Source organism: Protopterus annectens, chromosome 3.part0, assembly GCF_019279795.1.
Source record: "Protopterus annectens isolate FY-2018-M chromosome 3.part0, PAN1.0, whole genome shotgun sequence".
Classification (NCBI taxonomy): Eukaryota; Metazoa; Chordata; order Ceratodontiformes; family Protopteridae; genus Protopterus; species Protopterus annectens.
This window is the reverse complement of record NC_056731.1, coordinates 1,441,669,077-1,441,687,634: the sequence shown is the minus strand read 5'-3', so window position 1 is coordinate 1,441,687,634 and position 18,558 is coordinate 1,441,669,077. Positions and strand designations below refer to the sequence as shown.

Below are 18,558 nucleotides of genomic sequence, written 5' to 3'. Positions count from 1 at the left end.
GCAAGAATCCACCATCTTACACATGCTTTCATGTCTGCACCACATGCACAAGTATGATTCAGCCATAGTCCATGTAGGTGTAAATAACCTGAGGCCTACCACCATAGACTATATGAAAAGAAACATTAATGAGCTGTTCGACTATATGTCCAAGGCTGGCATGTGCTTAGTACTGAGCAGCATTCTACCTTAACCAAGGATGATGCCACAATATGAGCAGATAATGACTAACTTTAATAATTGGCTTAAGTCCTAGTGGCATTCAGTGGGAGGACATGGTTAACAAACTGTATTGCTTTGACAAGCATGGTTGGCACCTGTCTCTCTAGGCTTTTAAATGTTGATAAAACTTTTTTGTCCTCCCCATAGAGCCTTTTTAGGCAATGCCAAATTGACAAAACTTCCAACATAGCAAAATCTACCCAAGGAAATCTAAAGGCATTACTGTTCAATGTCACATGTCTAGAAATGAAGCCCCACTCACTCTAAACTCTTCTCACCCTGGAGAATGCAGACATCTGTGCAGTTATTGAGACATGGTTTAAAGCCATAGAGGGTATCCCAGCACCAGCAATTGCACAAGCACAGATTAAAGGTGGAGGTGTCTCAATCTATATCAATAACAGGCATAGCTCAAGGTTGGTTAAACAGAATAATGCAATGGAGTTCCTCTATGTCCAGATTACCATGGAAAAAATCCCATACCATATCCTAGCAAGCTACAGGTCCATCTCTACGTCTCATGAAACCCATAGCTCATGCTTAGACCTATTGAAGACACTTACCATTCAACCAAATGCCATACTCAGACTTTAATTATCCCTCTATAAAACAGAAATCTTACATGACCCCAAATTTGCAGGTGCAAAGGTTCCTAGACTTTGTAAAGACAAACAACCTGAACCAGATGTTGTATTTGCCTCTCAGAAATACAACCATATTGGACCTGATACTCACAAACATGAGAAACTACTGTACCTCCTCCTTTTCCCCCAGTAGTCAGTCCACAAAGCAGTCTCCTTCAAAATAAAAATCAACTCTGCAAACTACTCCAATGTAAACTACCTTTCATTGTGCAATAACCTGTCAAAATTTCAAGCCCCTCCAAACTCAGATAACACAGTAGGCTATACAGAATTATTTACAAAAGGTCTGCACACCCATGTCAATGACTGCATAGAGAAGGTTGTGCCTACCAGAAGTAAGCCCAAAACTAACTGAAACAACAAAACACCCTGATAGAATCCAAAATTAAATAGGTTGTACAACAACAACAAATAAATCATAGCTAAAATTAGGAAGTGTAACACCAAAAATGATAAAAACTCTCTCATCAAACTAAATAGCGGTTAGCCTTTTATACACATATGAACCTATGAACAAACTACTCTGACCTCAGGTCTAAATTCAAGAAGTGTAAAAGAAGTCACTATAAATGCAAGTGTACTAATACAGAACATATCACTTAGATACCAAAACCTCCTTCCAACTAAGTCTCCTCACTTCTATTCTCTTCTTTCTTATTTTTTTATGACTAGCCTTGACTGAACACGTCCTTTGTAAATATGTGTATAGCTTGTCTCTCAGTTTGCACACTATCTCACTTTCTCTATTCACCTCTATGAACACCATCTGCTAAGTGTGTAAATAGCCTTTCTCTTTGCCATTAAACTGTTCACCACCTCTTAAATTACAGCTTGGTAATATAATACCAAACTAACAAGTAACCTATTTTCTTCCTTTTTAATTTATATGTATAAACAATGAATTTCTTGAGTGATGCAATGGTTAATGTTGGTATTGTACAGCAAGAGATTCACTGGTTCAATTCTTGACTAGGTTGTTTTCTGTGCAGAGTCTCTGTGTCCTCCCTGTGTTAGTGTGGGTTTCCTCAAGCATTTCTCCCTGGGCCTCTGCTCAAAGTGGGCTCTTTCCCAGTAAACAAATGTTGAACAAAAGCACTATCTTCTACTGTTACTGTTGTTGTTTTTCCATTGTTGGTCTTCCCATTGCGTTGCACTAGCTAAAAGAGTATTGTTACTGTGGCAATAACCTAGGCTAAGCCTGTAATTGGTCCTGCTGTGATCAGTGCTCTACCTTGGTGATCAAAATGCAAAACAAAATAAAAAATAAATAAATAAAATAATTTCTAATTTTATTCACCACACATTACTAACTATGACTGCTGCCATTCCAATCTAGTGCAGATTTTCAATCATCATTAGCAGCTGTTTACTCAAAAATGTTAACTGACTTCTGTAGATACATCCATGCAGTTGACCTGTTTGATGCATACAGTGATGAGAAAACTACAAATCATATGTTTTATCTGGTTGCTCCAGACACATGGTCCTACTTAAAAATTTAGTCAGAAGCCCTCCTGATTTTGAATATGTGCTGAATGTATTGTCTGAATAGGTGCTAATGTAATACTTAGTGTCAATCGAAACAACGAATGGTAGGTACTCCACAACAATCGAAGCAAACCACTAAAAATGACTGAAAATTACTTCTTTATTCCACAAAAGTAAACGCTTTCGTGTCTCCAAGGATGCTTCTTCAGACTTAAAAACGGTCACAAAGCATTCAAAATCCTTTTAAATATCATTCACTTCTATCAGAAGCCAATAAAATGTCTTAATAAAAATCACATGATAAAATCTCTTAAAAAACTTAAAGTTGCAGTTCTCTTTGGCTAATGCCATGCATAAATAATTCCAAATGCATGTACATATATTTAAAAAATATAAAAATATATATATGGGTATATATAGGTATATATATATATATATATATATATATATATATATATATATATATATATATATACACATATACACACACACATAAAATTACAAAAATGCAGATTCTAGGACTTCTTTCATATAGCATCAAAACATCGTTAGCTAACAGATATATATAATATAACTCATAGGTCAGTTTCATTAACACTTCCCAAAAAGATATATTTACTTACTTCTATTAAAATATATACTCAGTGTTACTTGAAGTTATTGACATAGAAAAACACAATAAAAAAGCCAAGAAAATGCATTCTAGTAACTCTGTGATTGAAGAGCTTTTGAACAATATGGTTAATGCTGAAACATAAAATTGCTTCAGTTTCAGTATTTCACAAAAAAAAGAGACCTTTGCTCATCAGCAATATTTGCTTTGTTGACAGTGAAACTATAATTGTCTTTTTATAATGTGGTGCCTCTCTCCACAGATTTGAGTCCTATGGCTAGTTTGATGATATGTATGCTTAATACTATGCTCGCAAAGGAGGGAGTTAATGAATGGAAACTATAAAAAGTGATTCCCCATTTCCATTATATCCTGTTAATTGTAAATCCCAATAGAAACCTAGAACTGCAAAAGAAAACTATATTGCAACTATTTCTAGATGGGCTACCTACCAGTATCTTTATCTTATTTGGAGAGGGGAGATATCATCAAGAAACTGAAGTCACTGAATAAAGTAGTACACAAAATGAACAAGAAAGAAACAAAAATACGATTTTGAATCTTTGAAAATTGGATGTGGCCACATACCTTTTGAAAGGTACCTCTTCTCTTCTTTTCTCTTCAGATTGGGATCACTTTATCACTTCTAAGGAGAATGTAGCATAAATCCCTAAAATGCTGCCTGACTCTTTAAAAGACACCTTCTTTAGATGACAAAACACGTCTTGTTTCTGCTGCAAGCATTACAGAAAATCTAATATTCTCAGCTCAAAGAGCTCTCACAAGATCAGCATCCTCTATGTTATGCCATTAATTCATGAAAATAAAGTCAAAGTGACATTTGAAAACTTTGTATACAATATTCTTTAATGTTCATGTAAAATGCAGAAGTATTTGATTACCTTGAAAGTACCCAGGGTTCAAACTGACAATGTTTCTCTCTGTGCTGAGATGGTTGAGATATTAATGCTAAATTGACCTTTTCTGTTATGAAAGAAAGTGATGACATTGCTAGTAGCCATCTCACTAGGAATTCAATCATATCTGGTCCACGTGCCTCCTCTAACAGGCTATGAGTTCTCAAATTCTTACATTATATTATTTTCAAGATAATCATTTTTCTGAATTAAATGTGTCTGTTTATTAGGAAACTTGTGGTCCAAACAAGGTTTCTTTGTCCTTCCTCCATATCAGTTAAGGTTTGCTCCATATCAAAAATCTTTTTCAAGTGTCTTATTGTGAGATACAGAATTGTTTCAAGTTGTGTTTTCAGATATTTAAAATTCCAACAATTAACTTGAAAAATAATACATATCAGGAAGTACTCTGTGGGTTTCCGTATGCAATGTCAGAACCCATGTTTGCTTTGGTATGGCATTTCTGGAAGCCTGTGTGAGACTTTTATTTTATTTTATTTTGTTTACATTTGATTATTGTGGTAATGAACTAATCAAAGATTACCATTTCAGGGACAACATGGGTGAATAAAAACATTCTCAAACAGTAGAATTGTAAAGTTAAACATTTTTTCTGTTTATATTTGCAGGAAATACATAATTTATGAGCCATACTGAAAATCCATTAAGTATGAGGGGGGGGGGACAACAGTGAAGGACAATATTTTCATCAAAGATAATGACTACAGCAATGGACTAGGAGAGTAACAAGTGTTGTAGTAGGACAGAAATTATATACACAAATACAAACTTAAAGAGTTGGGTAATTATTGGAAGTGTGGAATGCCAGAGAGTGGATAGGAGTGAGAGCCTTATGTGACATGATTTCTTTCAGGGCAGGAGTATTTGGCTTGCTGCGGAATGCAGATAAGAAGACATTTTCTTAACTTTGATACGTTTGTTTTCTTTGAGGGATTGAGGGAGGGGTTGTCATGGGGAGGAATCAGCTATGGAGAAGTCATGCCATTTGACTGGAGTGAGTATGAATTTCTAATATGTAGCCTATGCTGAGACATAGTTAAATGTTCTTCCTAAAAAAAGCTTGTAATATTTATTCTTTTCTCCAAAAGTGTTCACTCACCATATAAGTTCCAAGTTTTAGTGAGAATTACAAAAAAAAAATAAAATTAATTAAAAATAAAATTCATTAAACTTTAATGAGGCTGTTGATGTTGTACCATACTCAAAATTATTCTACAGGCTAATTTGATAAATGGCTTGATGTCCTTGCTTTATACAATTATTTAACTTGTATATTGAGTTAAATGGAAATATTCTAAAATTTCTCATGGACAGAAGAAATTTGCCAGGTGTGAAATTTGACATTCTTATTTTGCTATGAAACAGTTTTATCATAACAATTATTAAGATGTAATTTCCTTAATACAATAATACATAAAGGCTACCTCATGACTGTCTAACATCTTGTCACAGAGGTGTTAAACTATCAGCTACTAATGAGATCCATCATACAATCCAGTTTCAAATTTATTATGTCTTTGCCTAGTGTGTGACCTTAAGTAAGTTACTTAAGCAGACATTGCTTTCAGACCGTCAGTAGTAATGGGCCTTAACCAAACCAGGCAAATTTATAACAAAATCTTAAATAAAAATAAAATGAATGTTTAAACTTCTTCTTAAAGGGACTTTAAGGCCTTGTTAGCAATTTGCACCTTGAAGAAAACACCACCCACAATTATCATATGTAGCTTTTAAGTTTCAACTGGCAAACTTAAAATTATATTTTCAGGATCTTAATCTTTTATACACTTATTCTAGTCCCTAAATGTGTGCATACATTATAGCTGAACAATCGAGTATCATTACAGGAGCTAATTGGGTTCTTGTATGACTCTTTTCCAAGCAAATGCTATACTTATCACCAAACAGCGCACAATCAAGCAATGTGACTGAGCAGGCATACAGTTTCCAGACTTCTGTTTTTTTCCATGTGAAAAAGAAAGCCATATTGGAGCATTTTCAATATGTTTTGGACAATGCCAGCTTGACAGCTGAGGGTATATAATGTCTTTCTTAAATTAACAGAAAATTTTCTCACATTTTCCCACCTAAACTAAAAGTGCAATTCATAACTGAGATTTTTCTTACAAGGCCAAATATTTCATCTGCCCTTTACAGGTTTCATGGCACAACTACTGTAGTTCCAAAGACTTTTCCCCAAGCTTTGAATGTAGCCAGAGCTCATAAATGTTGGAATTTGGGAAAAATCCTGTTGTAGTTATTATGGTCCAAATAATCAAAATATGGAGCACTTAACATTTTACCAATAAACTATGCATCAACTGTCCATTGTGACAAGTCATTACATAGATTTTCTCCCAAATGAACTTGATTACTAACTTATTTTGAGTTCCAGGCCATGTGACAATAATTGCTTTAAGAAATCCTTTGTTATTGCTGAATTCTATTTCATTTTACTCTGAAATCTGTTTTGTAATAGCCAGCAGATATGTCCTATTAACTAAATACAACCTTTCTTCTCTACAGGGAAACTCTCATCTATGGCTGCAGTAGTAAGTAAAGTGGAGATAAAGAGTTCTAGAAAGAAAGAAAGACAAAAACAACAGTAAACATGGGGAAGTAAGAAATTGTAGAAACCATGTCTGACAACAATATCTACTGAAACTGGCAAACTTAAAATTATATTTTCAGGATCTTAATCTTTTATACACTTATTCTAGTCCCTAAATGTGTGCATACATTATAGCTGAACAATCGAGTATCATTACAGGAGCTAATTGGGTTCTTGTATGACTCTTTTCCAAGCAAATGCTATACTTATCACCAAACAGCGCACAATCAAGCAATGTGACTGATCAGGCATACAGTTTCCAGACTTCTGTTTTTTTCCATGTGAAAAAGAAAGCCATATTGGAGCATTTTCAATATGTTCTGGACAATGCCAGCTTGACAGCTGAGGGTATATAATGTCTTTCTTAAATTAACAGAAAATTTGCTCACATTTTCCCACCTAAACTAAAAGTGCAATTCATAACTGAGATTTTTCTTACAAGGCCAAATATTTCATCTGTCCTTTACAGGTTTCATGGCACAACTACTGTACTTCCAAAGACTTTTCCCCAAGCTTTGAATGTAGCCAGAGCTCATAAATGTTGGAATTTGGGAAAAATCCTGTTGTAGTTATTATGGTCCAAATAATCAAAATATGGAGCACTTAACATTTTACCAATAAACTATGCATCAACTGTCCATTGTGACAAGTCATTACATAGATTTTCTCCCAAATGAACTTGATTACTAACTTATTTTGAGTTCCAGGCCATGTGACAATCATTGCTTTAAGAAATCCTTTGTTATTGCTGAATTCTATTTCATTTTACTCTGAAATCTGTTTTGTAATAGCCAGCAGATATGTCCTATTAACTAAATACAACCTTTCTTCTCTACAGGGAAACTCTCATCTATGGCTGCAGTAGTAAGTAAAGTGGAGATAAAGAGTTCTAGAAAGAAAGAAAGAAAGACAAAAACAACAGTAAACATGGGGAAGTAAGAAATTGTAGAAACCATGTCTGACAACAATATCTACTGATAATTGCATTAATACCTAATCAAGGAAACTTGCTATGAAATTAATCTCAATTACTGACCATGTGGTCAGCATAAAGTGAGTTTAGATAGAAAGATACATTTTAGACCTTTGTGTGATATTGGGGGGGGGGGGTGCAGCCTAGGTCTAGGAATAGTATTTACTAAAACTCAGAACTAAAATGTTTTTAATGTATAATGAAAGGATTTTCATTTAAAAGAGTAGCAGCTCCTTTTTAAACTTTTCTCGGATTTGTTTTGTTTATTAGTTCAATTAAACATGTTCTATTTTACCTGGGAGTTTTTCTCCTCGGTCTTCATTTAGAACTTTACTCTACTTACAGTATTCGGTAAACTCTTAAACTTTTGCAGGTCTTAGTAGACCTTGTTTCTTTTTCTCTGAGATGTACCCATTTGGGACATTTGTAGTGTGTGTGTGTGTGTCAGCGCATGCGGTAGTCCTAGGGAGTACTAAAAACTCCTGCCCTCACCATAAGAGTTTAACTGCCACCCCACCACAACTTTCCGCATAACTATCTTATGGGTGTAAACTGACTTACCTTCTATAATGCCAGTAGTTAAACTTAAAGAAGCAAGTTAACACAAAGCCTGTCTGAACAATCAAGTAAATGAATACAACCTGAATTGTGTTTTTCGCTTATTATCCGTGCAAAAAGAGATGGGTCTTCAAAAATGGACAAAGCAAAGATTCGAGTTTAGGATGCAATCAAGTGTGTCTCTCATTGAAATAGGCTAATTCCATCCAGACGAGTTGGTTTTGAAACACTCATAGAATGAACGCAGATGGCCAGTTTAATTACGTGACATAAAGGATACAGCTGCTCTAGCTGCAGTCACTGGTCAATACAGCAACAGTAGCACAGGAAATCGAATAACATGAAATGTACCTCGTGTCCAGGCGTTGGTGAGCCGCCTTGTCTATTACACTGGTGAAATAATTTAAAAGGATGCTTTCAGGGCAGAGATCAGTTTCCTGAAAACGTTCAGCACAGCCTACTCTGCACCGATTGATTAAAATTATAAACATTGAGCAATTTATGGTTATACTTACTCGGGCAGTTATGTTGGATTGTGTTTCATGACATTTTTATTTTGTTCAAAAAGTGTAGAGATGAAGGATGCGATTTTTTTGTTCAGGATGGTTGGTTGATAAGCGGGGCATTTTAAAGCAATACTGTCTTAACGCCCACAATTTCACACATGCACCCTGTAATTTATTCATACGTATTTCATATATCAAGAGTAAACTACTCAATTCAAAAACAATGAAACTGAAGTGCTTATATCCAAGGTGACTATGAAGATCGACCAGGACTGTAAGCCTGAATTACATCAGTGACTGTATACGCCTGGGTTTTAATTATTGCATAACAGAGTGGGATAGGCACGCGTTAAACTTCTAGCAGAAAACATTTTGCAGGTGGTCGTAAACAACTGTTAATAAATTCGGCAATAGTTTGAATATTTGATTTGTATTATGTTACCGATGCAACTGACTTGTTTTCTATGTGACCTACTGACTAGTTTTGTATAACAGTCTAGTCACTGAAGGTCGGGAAACATCATTGGTTCCTAACGAACGAAATGAGAGATTTCTGACGCTTGCGCTACACCTATTCAACCTTGGCGGATGAGTTATGCAGACAAAACTAAGCGGTATAAATTCGGAAGAGGTTTAAGTAAAACATGCAGTAGGCTTCTACAAGAGATCTCGGTCATGACAGCGCGCTTTGATCCCCGGTGGAGACGCGACAATAACCTGGGCGCAACTTTTCCGGATCTCAGTTTATGGGGAGCTGTCCAACACTTCAGCACACGTCTCAATATGAGCCACTCATCCAGCAGCCAAGTATCTGTCAGAACTACTAAAGCAATAACTTCCTTAGATTTACCAGGTAAGAAACTAAGTTTATGCACAGTCAGGGGAGAAAAACGTTTAAGAAAATATAGAAAAAAATATCTCCAAGCATAGCACACCAGCATGTCATTGAGATGAACTTTGCAGATTACTGCTGCATTTCAAGATAAGTAAAATGAAGCGTTTGAGCATCCTGGCTACATGTTTAGAACATGGAACTTCACGCTCAGTCACTGTTTGCATCTTTGACATCTTGCAAAGTGTTACCGCTTATTTACAATTACGTTGACTTTACTGCATATGTGTCTTAATTCATAAAAGGTGAATTGTGTATTAAATTAATCATGTACTTAAGCTGGATATGTTTTCTTTCTGATGATCTGATTTTTTGAGTGTTTTACAATTCCAGAACGTGCTACTTTAGCAAGAAGATTGAATGAATCATAAGACACGTAGCTATATGGATTTAGAAAATGTGGAGAGAAGTTTGCAACGATATAGAGGGCACCAGCATCTAACTGTTTGATATTTTTCCTACAATAGATCGTGGTATCTCCAATTCAAAGGGCGTAAAATAGATCATATATCAACCAAAAACTGACACAAACAGTATACCAAACACTTTGACAACAAATATGTGACACGACTTTATTCTGCCAATGGAGAAGTATATCTAAACTCAGGCAGAACTGGAAACAAGATAATTGTGCTGAAGATGGAAAACGTATCTTTGCAGTCTGTAACATCAGATTCTTCTTGTGTTAGTGGGTTGCACCAATGTAATGCAGAAAGCTACAACTCAACTAATATTACCACTCGGGGACCTATTCCAAACTTTTACATAGCGGTTCCCATAATATATTCAATTATATGTGCAGTTGGACTGACGGGAAACACGGCTGTCATTTATGTCATCTTAAAAGCCCCAAAAATGAAGACTGTCACTAATTTGTTCATACTTAATCTGGCAGTTGCTGATGAACTGTTCACGTTGGTGTTGCCCATCAATATTGCTGATTACCTTCTTTTGCAGTGGCCTTTTGGGGAACTAATGTGTAAACTTATTATTTCCATCGATCAGTACAATACATTTTCAAGCATTTACTTTCTGACTATAATGAGTATTGATAGGTACCTTGTTGTTGTTGCTACTGTGAGGTCTAAAAAGATGTCCTATCGCACTTACAGAGCTGCCAAAATAGTTAGCCTTTGTGTGTGGGTTTTTGTTACAATTATCATTTTGCCTTTTACTGTTTTTGCCAAAATTCATAATGACCGTGGTAGACTTCAGTGTGTTTTTGTGTTTCCCGATCCAGAGAGCAGCTGGTGGAAAGCAAGTCGAATATATACCTTAATAATGGGCTTCGCCATCCCAGTATCAACTATTTGCATCTTGTATACCATGATGCTTTGCAAATTAAGAAGCATGCGTTTAAACACCAATGCCAAGGCTCTGGACAAAGCCAAGAAAAGAGTGACGCTGATGGTGGTCATCATCCTGGCTGTATGCATTTTCTGCTGGACTCCATATCACCTCAGCACTATTGTTGCTCTTACAACAGATATTCAGCAGACCCCACTAATCATTGGGATTTCATATTTTATTACTAGTCTGAGCTATGCTAACAGCTGTTTAAATCCTTTTCTTTATGCCTTTCTTGATGACAGCTTCAGAAAAAGCTTTCGTAAACTGGTTGAATGCAGAGCAACGCCATAGTCCCTGAATGTGCTTGCAACAGATTTCACAGTAATACATTTTGCTTGTTTCCTGTCCCGCTAAGGATTGCTTTGTCGTTGCAAGGGTGCAATGCAGTTTCAGTTTGACCCTGCTGCCATTATTTTAAACAAAAACAATTTTGTATGAACAAAACAGCTATTGTATTGGGATATGGGGCTTTATGAACTAGAACACTGCATACGATGTAATGTAATGTGCACTTAACAAATATATTATTTTTAAAATTCTATGTGTGGCTGAAGCGTGACTTCTCTACTGTAGATACTCTACACCTCGTTGAGCTTAAACTGGACAAGGTGTCAAACAATCCAGCTCATTTTAACGAAGATGAGCTCCTCTGTCACAAGTTTCCAAACTGCAAGACACTATTCCAAAACGGAATTACATACCTGTATATTTTTATGTGGTTGGATGACTTAAATTCAAGAGAATTCTGGACAGTACAAGCCAGCAGTATCCACTGCAAATGACAAACTAGAACGTTTGGAACATTATTATTCAGATGTTTGTTAAATAATATGGTATCCCGGTCCATACTTAAGTTTCTTGTACTTATTTTCTCTATATATACTTTCAGATTGCCTGTCAAATGCCTTAACTGTTGGACAATATTTTAGGAATGCAGAAATGTGCATTTTAAGCAATTTAATTCGATATTGTTTTAAAAAATCGTTAGCTTCAAAGGAAACAATACAGTAGAATAAATTGCTAACTACAGTGCCCTCAGGGGCAGAACAGTAATTTACTCAACTATGTTTAGAAGCAGTAAAATGTTAAGTATCGGATGCTTTTACTGCTTTAGAAATGTGACACATAACCGAGTAATTAGTCAGATAAGACAGACAGTTTAGTTGTCAACACTGTAAAAATAAGAGCGAACAAGTAAATGAAATGTCCGAATACATAACACGCCTTGAATTAAAATCGCCCCACATTTGAGTAATTCTAAACAGAGCATAAGAAACCAAATAAAGGGGTTAATCAGTGCCTTGGTTAAAGTGGTGTGTGCGCTTAATTGTTTACGCAGAGCTTTGCCTTGTTAACAGCTGCATGCTAATAACGTGATATGGAATGCCTCTTTAATGTTTTACTTTAATCGTGTAAATAACTAAGGTGAAACAAAAGTAATCTGTCGCTTAACTAGGGGTGTAGGAGGGGTGCAGACAGGATGTGGCAAGTTTTGGTTCTGGAAGAAATTAGTCATCCGTTGTACACAAAGCTTTTGGAAGGTATTTGACCATTCTGGAAATGAGTGTTAATGAAGGGCATACAGAGTATCCACTGAGAGGGGGGTGGGTGACTAGGAACGGTTATTACCATAAATTACTGTAAAGAAACTGTGAAGGATTGTTGGTGCCCACACCTCCACACCCTGTGGAAATCTACGGTTTCCAAATCAAAGCTGTAGTGGTGCAGTCTATCTCGTATACTGTAACATTTTCAACTAACACTCGACCAACTGTATAGTCATTTAACAGTAATTTTATTCACCATAAATTTGCGTGACTACAAGTTATGTGTTTGAAACTACACGGTGTAGTATTTAAATATTTCAGCAACCAGTTGTATATTACTACCTGTGATTTTCTTCATCAGGTACACCTTGAAATCCTGCTTTCGATTTTTTAACTTGCATACTGAAGCATTAAAGCATTACAGTTGGCGACTTTTTGTGTACTAAGTGAGAAAACATCTGTTACTTTAACTGGAACTACGATGTTACAATAAAGCGATCTACAATTGCATTCCGTGTTATTTTCTGTCTATGATGTACGGCGAATACCATACCTCTGAAAATTGAATGCAGGCTGAATATTTTTACCAGATGTCATTTCAACTGTTCCCTAATCCGATGGCACTTAATATATAATGTTATAAGAAACAGACATGCAACAGCAGATGTGGACATATCTGTCGACTGGTGCTAATATATCTATTTTATAAAGCTGTTGTGATGCTACCATATCTCTCGGTTTTCGCAGAATATCCAAATTTCTGCCTTATATTGTTGGCATTTTCTTTATAAAATGTGAGGTTTTCTGGCAAATTATTGAGATGATCTGAGGACTAAAGTCACTAAATAATGACATATATTTGAGTTTTAGACGTTATATCCTTCAGAAAATGCATGCTAACATAAATCCTTTTATTCTAGCAGCTGTCCAAGTTTATAAGAGCAATATTTAAAATGTGTCCCTATTTTGGGCCTTTGTCCCCCATTACTTCAGGCTTTGTCCAGATTTCTTACGCTAAGAGGTTGAAAGGTATGGATGCTACTATACTATAGCGTTGTGATTTTGCCTTCAGACTTAGCCTGGTTCTTACTTGATTTTGTAAGTCGGACATGTTTACGAGTTCATACCTTACTAAATAAATTAAGCCTTTACACATGTTTTCTATTAGCAATTTTATATGCGGTCTAGTATATGAAGATTTATATTGTGAAAATATAAGACGCTGCTCCTCTTATCATCATCTTCTCTCGGCTGTTCCCGTTAGGGGTCGCCACAGCGGATCATCTGTTGGCTCCTCTTCTGACCTTCTGCTATTATTTTGAAAGGTCATGTCTTTAATGCTCAGAGATTGAGAAGTATGGATATGGAGAAACTATGTGCAAAATACAAACTCACAGATAAAGGCTGAGAATACATCAGACAAGCAGACAATCGACAAAGACAATAATCAGATTCACAAACTGCAAAATGTTCATCTGCAGCCACCTAGTGTTCATAAGTTTGAACAAGCTGTGTCATAGAGCAAGTATGCATTACAAGTTAGCAAGAAACCAGCTACAGAGCAATTTTCAACAACACAGACACAAATGTGTATACACTATACCTCTCAACGGATCCCCTACACTACACCGACACACCACAAACCTGACAGCCAAAACGCCAACACCGAAACCACACAATATTGACAGTCCACACTACTGAACACCGTAACACCGACTCACAACACACACACAACACAAGCACACCAAAAACCTTACAAACCTACACTAAACCTTACCTACACAACTATCTATGCACTAACCTTAACCCTAACCCTATAGTCCGTCACTATCGCACACTTACCTTACCCGCACCCTAACCTTAAAGTCCGTCACTATCGCACACTTACCTTACCTGCACCCTAACCTTACAGTCCGTCACTAATGCACATTTACCTTACCCGCACCCTAACCCTAAAGTCCGTCACTATTGCATACTTACTCAGTCGCGCTCGTTTCGCATGTCAGTGTTTTCAGCTTCAGGATTTCAAGCTGTCAGTTATTTCCGTTGTTGGCCTTCTGGTGTCGGTGTTCTCGTAATCGGCGATGTTCTTCATTCCACATTGCTGCAGTCCTAACCATTGGGTAGTCCGCTGTCCAGTCGGCCCGAATACCAAAGTATATGGCTGACGTCGGTCAAGGCGCATTAGACTGATGTCAGGACGTCAGGGTACTAATGCGCATGACCGACGTCATATCCTCAGTCTTTTTTGCCGCATGGTCCGATGCAGAAGCAGTTTTGCGAGTGCAGGTTGGCGTTCTGAAATTTTCTGAAGTCGGAGTTTCAGACCGAATCAAAGTTGGCTAAGTACCCCGTTGGGGAACATTTTGTTTTTTTCTTGCCTCAGTATTTAACCGGATGTCAGAAAAAGTGAATAACTGTATTTCTTGTGGGAAACAGATACCTCATAGGGATTACCATACTTTGTGTATACCTTGTTTAGGGCCTGAGCACGACGTTGTTGGATGCCGCTCTTGTGCTAGATTTAACAAACACACTATTAAGCGGAGGTTAGACTGTGCCAGGTTAGTGTTTGGGAAGCGTTGTAATTATAAAATGCCGTCGGATGCTCCGACGCCCGCTTCGTCCAAAAAGCGCAAGGACAAAGCAGCAAAGCCTAGGGTTGAAGAACCGGCAGTCCCGGACGTCGGTTCTTTAGAAGGCTCAGTGGAGCCAGAGGTTTTGCCAGGAGTTTCTTTGGAGTCTCAGGCTGAGACTGTACTGTTACAGGATGTGCCCTCTCAGGAGGTAGGCCAGGCTGAGGGGGCTTCTCAGGTAGCTGTTCTTCCCTCTCTTCCTAAGGTAGTTAGAGCCTCTCCTTCTGTTTCCAAGACTTCTTTGAGAGGTAGGCCAAGTTTAGCTTCAGTGGGGGCTTCTCCTAGCACTTCAGGTTCTGTGCCTAAGAAACATATGCTTAAAATGGCAGAGGATTTGATTACTATGATTAGAGGTTCTTTGCCCCCTCCTGATAAGAGGCCTAGGGTGGAGCCTGAGTTTGAGAGTTTTGAACAGTGTTCAGAGGCTTCTGAGTCTTGGCTGAAGACTTGCAGGAGTTTCCTCAGTATTCTGATTCTGATGTGGATGACTCCACTCCTTCAGCTTCTCCACCTGAGGATTTTTCATTTTCAGAGACTCTGCATTCCATGAGGGAGCATTTTAAATGGGAAGGCCAAGATTACTCTGATTCCAGGAAGAGGCTTAGGGAATTCTTGTTTTACCCCAGCATAGGCCCTTAGCTATACCTCCTGTGTTGAATGTGGTGGAAGATGTTTTGCAGAGGCTTCCCTGAACCCTGATTCTTTGCCTCCTGCCCCTGTTAAACCTGATAGGTACTATAGGGTGCCTGAAGCACATAAGTATCTTTTAAGAGTCCTAGGGCAGACCCAGAAACTGTTTCTCAGGGGCCTAAAGGTGTTAAGGCCTCTGTTGTTAAAAATCCTGTTCCCTCTGATAAAGAGGCAAGGGCTTTGGATAGATGGGGTAAGAAAGTGTATACTTCTTCCACTTTAGCCATGAGGGCATTGAATTGTCAGTTTCACATGCTAAAATACCAGAATTATCTCCTTTCACAATTGAAATCTAAGGTGGATGCTCTGGCGGAAGGTATTGAGTGTAAAGAGTTGCTGGATTTAGTTCATGTGTCTGAACAAGTGGGTAAGCATTCTTTGCAATGTGGTTTTGATGCTGTGCAGGCCTCCTCGAGGGTGGCTGCCACTGGTTCTGTTCTTCGCAGGCATGCTTGGTTGAGGGATCAGAATTTAGCTGAGCATGTTAAGACGAGGATTTTGGATGCTCCTTTACAGTCTGATGTGTTGTTTGGCTCGCCTGTGGAAGCAGTTTTAAAGAAAATGGAGGACAAGGCTAAATCTATGCAGACTGTTAAAGATTTTTTGCAGGTGCAGCCTCCAAAGTTTAGCAGACATTGGCCTACGAAGGGTTGGACATATCCTGCTTATGATTCCCAGTCTAGGGGTAGGTCTAGATGGGGTAGGGGCAGAGCTCAAGGTTCTTTTAGGCCTAGAACAGGGAGTTCTCCTGCTCAGACTTCTGGTGAGGGCAGGGGTCAGTCCTTTCGTAAACAGACACAATGACCTGCCTTTTCAGCTGCCAGTACATTCTCGTCTGGCAGCTCCTTTGGGAGGAAGGCTGTCTCTTTTCAAAGAAAATTGGGATTTAATTACTCAAGACAGTTGGGTGTTGGATATCATTCACCACGGTTACAGGTTTTATTTCCATACCTTGCCCCCTTTCAAAGGCATGCCAGACGTTCCTCCTCCACAAAGGAAAGAGGCTCACAAGCAAATTTCTCTGTTACTCCAAATAGGGGCCATTCAGCCAGTCCCTGTACCAGAAAGGGGCCTAGGATTTTATTCTCGCCTGTTCCTAGTACCAAAGAAGGGGAACACGTGGAGACCAATTTTGGATTTATCTATCCTCAACACTTATCTGGACATTCCAAAGTTCAAAATGTTGACGTTACAACAGCTTTTACCTCTGCTGGGCAAGAATCACTGGATGGTAACTTTAGATCTCAAGGAAGCTTACCTTCATGTGCCTATAAGACTAAGTTGCAGAAAGTATCTGCGTTTTCGAGCTGGAAATTCTCATTATCAGTTCTCTGCATTGCCCTTTGGCTTATCTACTGCGCCCAGAGTATTCACAAAGGTTCTGGCTCCAGTGATAGCTTACTTCAGGCAAAAGGGAATTCAAATCTACCCTTACTTGGACGACTGCCTGATTCTGGCTCAAGAAAAGGAAGACCTTCTACAGCATTTGGAATATGTCATAGCAGTGCTAAGATGCCTAGGGTATTCTGTGAACGAAATAAAGTCCAGTCTAGTACCCTCTCAAGACATGTGCTTTCTGGGTGTGAGACTGAATACAGCAGCCCAGATGGCCTTTCTAACCCCGGACAAACAAAAGAATCTTTCCAGTTACTTCCATCAATTATCTCTTCAGTCCGGGCTGACTGCAAGGACAGTCCTTCAAGCCTTAGGGTTCATGACATCTTGTATTCTGGTGCTTCCCAATGCCAAACTGCATATGAGGAAGCTACAATGGTATCTAAAAAATGTATGGACACAGCACTGCCAGGATTTGGACACTGTCATTCAAATAATACCTTGCATTCAAAAAGAATTTTTGTGGTGGGCTCAGGAATGTCACCTAAACAAGGGACTCTCTGTGACCCGGCCAGAGGCGAGTCAGATTTTAACGACAGATGCCTCGGACATTGCTTGGGGAGCTCATCTAAATGGAAAGTGGATACAAGACAAGTGGCCTGCCAGACTACTGCATCTACATATCAACATGAAGGAGATGTTAGCAGTTCAGTTTGCATTAATGGCTTTCAAGGAGTTGCTTCTTCCAGGGCAGGTGTTGATTCTAACAGACAACACAACTGTCATGTGGTACATCAACAAACAAGGGGAACACATTCTTATCCTCTATGCAGGCAAGCAATGATTTTATGGGAGACTGCGCTCAGCTTGCAACTAACTCTTCAGGCAAGGTTTCTGCCGGGAGCACAGAACTCCTTAGCAGATGTGTTAAGCAGACAAATCATGGATCCCCACGAGTGGAAACTGGATCTTCATGTATTTCAGAAATTGACAGTGTCATGGGGAACTCCAGACATAGATCTGTTCGCTTCTCCACTAAACCACCAGCTGCCAAAGTTTTGCACAAAGGGGTTTCATCACACAGCTTGGAAAGTGGATGCTCTTTCTTTCAGTTGGAAAAATCTTCATGTGTATGCCTTTCCACCTCTGCCTCTTCTTCAAAAGATACTCCTAAAGGTCAGACAAGACAAGCCAAGGATGATTTTAATAGCTCCAGATTGGCCTCGGCAACACTGGTACCCACTACTAAGGAGTCTGGTAAGGAAGCCTCCATGGCCTTTACCTTTGATTCCACACCTGTTATCTCAGAAGGACGGTCACCTGCTCAATGTCAAACTTCACTCTCTTCATCTAACAGCCTGGCATATTCTGTTTTGAAACACAGCAGGTCTCAACTTCCTCAACAAGTTTTAAATGTGATTATGGAAGCCAGGAGACCTAGTACAAGGAAAGTGTACGCAGAAAAATGGAAGAGATTTTTATTTTGGAGTGCAGCAAAGAATTTGGAGATTTCTGAGCCTAATTTGAGTGTGGCTCTTCAATATCTTACTGAGTT

General features: G+C 38.2%; 1 protein-coding gene across 2 annotated transcripts; it reads left to right on the top strand.

Annotated features, from left to right (window-relative positions):
• The first annotated feature begins 8,136 nt into the window (after positions 1-8,136).
• NPBWR1 (neuropeptides B and W receptor 1) lies at positions 8,137-12,852 on the top strand. Of its 2 annotated transcripts, none has more exons than XM_044065492.1 (2): positions 8,137-9,406; positions 9,913-12,852. In XM_044065492.1, the coding sequence occupies exon 2, from the start codon at positions 10,085-10,087 to the stop codon at positions 11,084-11,086; it is 1,002 nt and encodes a 333-aa protein (XP_043921427.1). In that variant the 5' UTR covers positions 8,137-9,406; positions 9,913-10,084; the 3' UTR covers positions 11,087-12,852. The 2 variants fall into 2 exon arrangements, with proteins under 2 accessions (XP_043921427.1, XP_043921426.1); XM_044065491.1 differs by having other exon boundaries at positions 9,779-12,852.
• Positions 12,853-18,558: the final 5,706 nt, after the last annotated feature.

Bases quoted from the DNA above. Each gene is read 5' to 3' on its own strand.
- NPBWR1 (XM_044065492.1), top strand. From the start codon at position 10,085: ATGGAAAACGTATCTTTGCAGTCTGTAACATCAGATTCTTCTTGTGTT.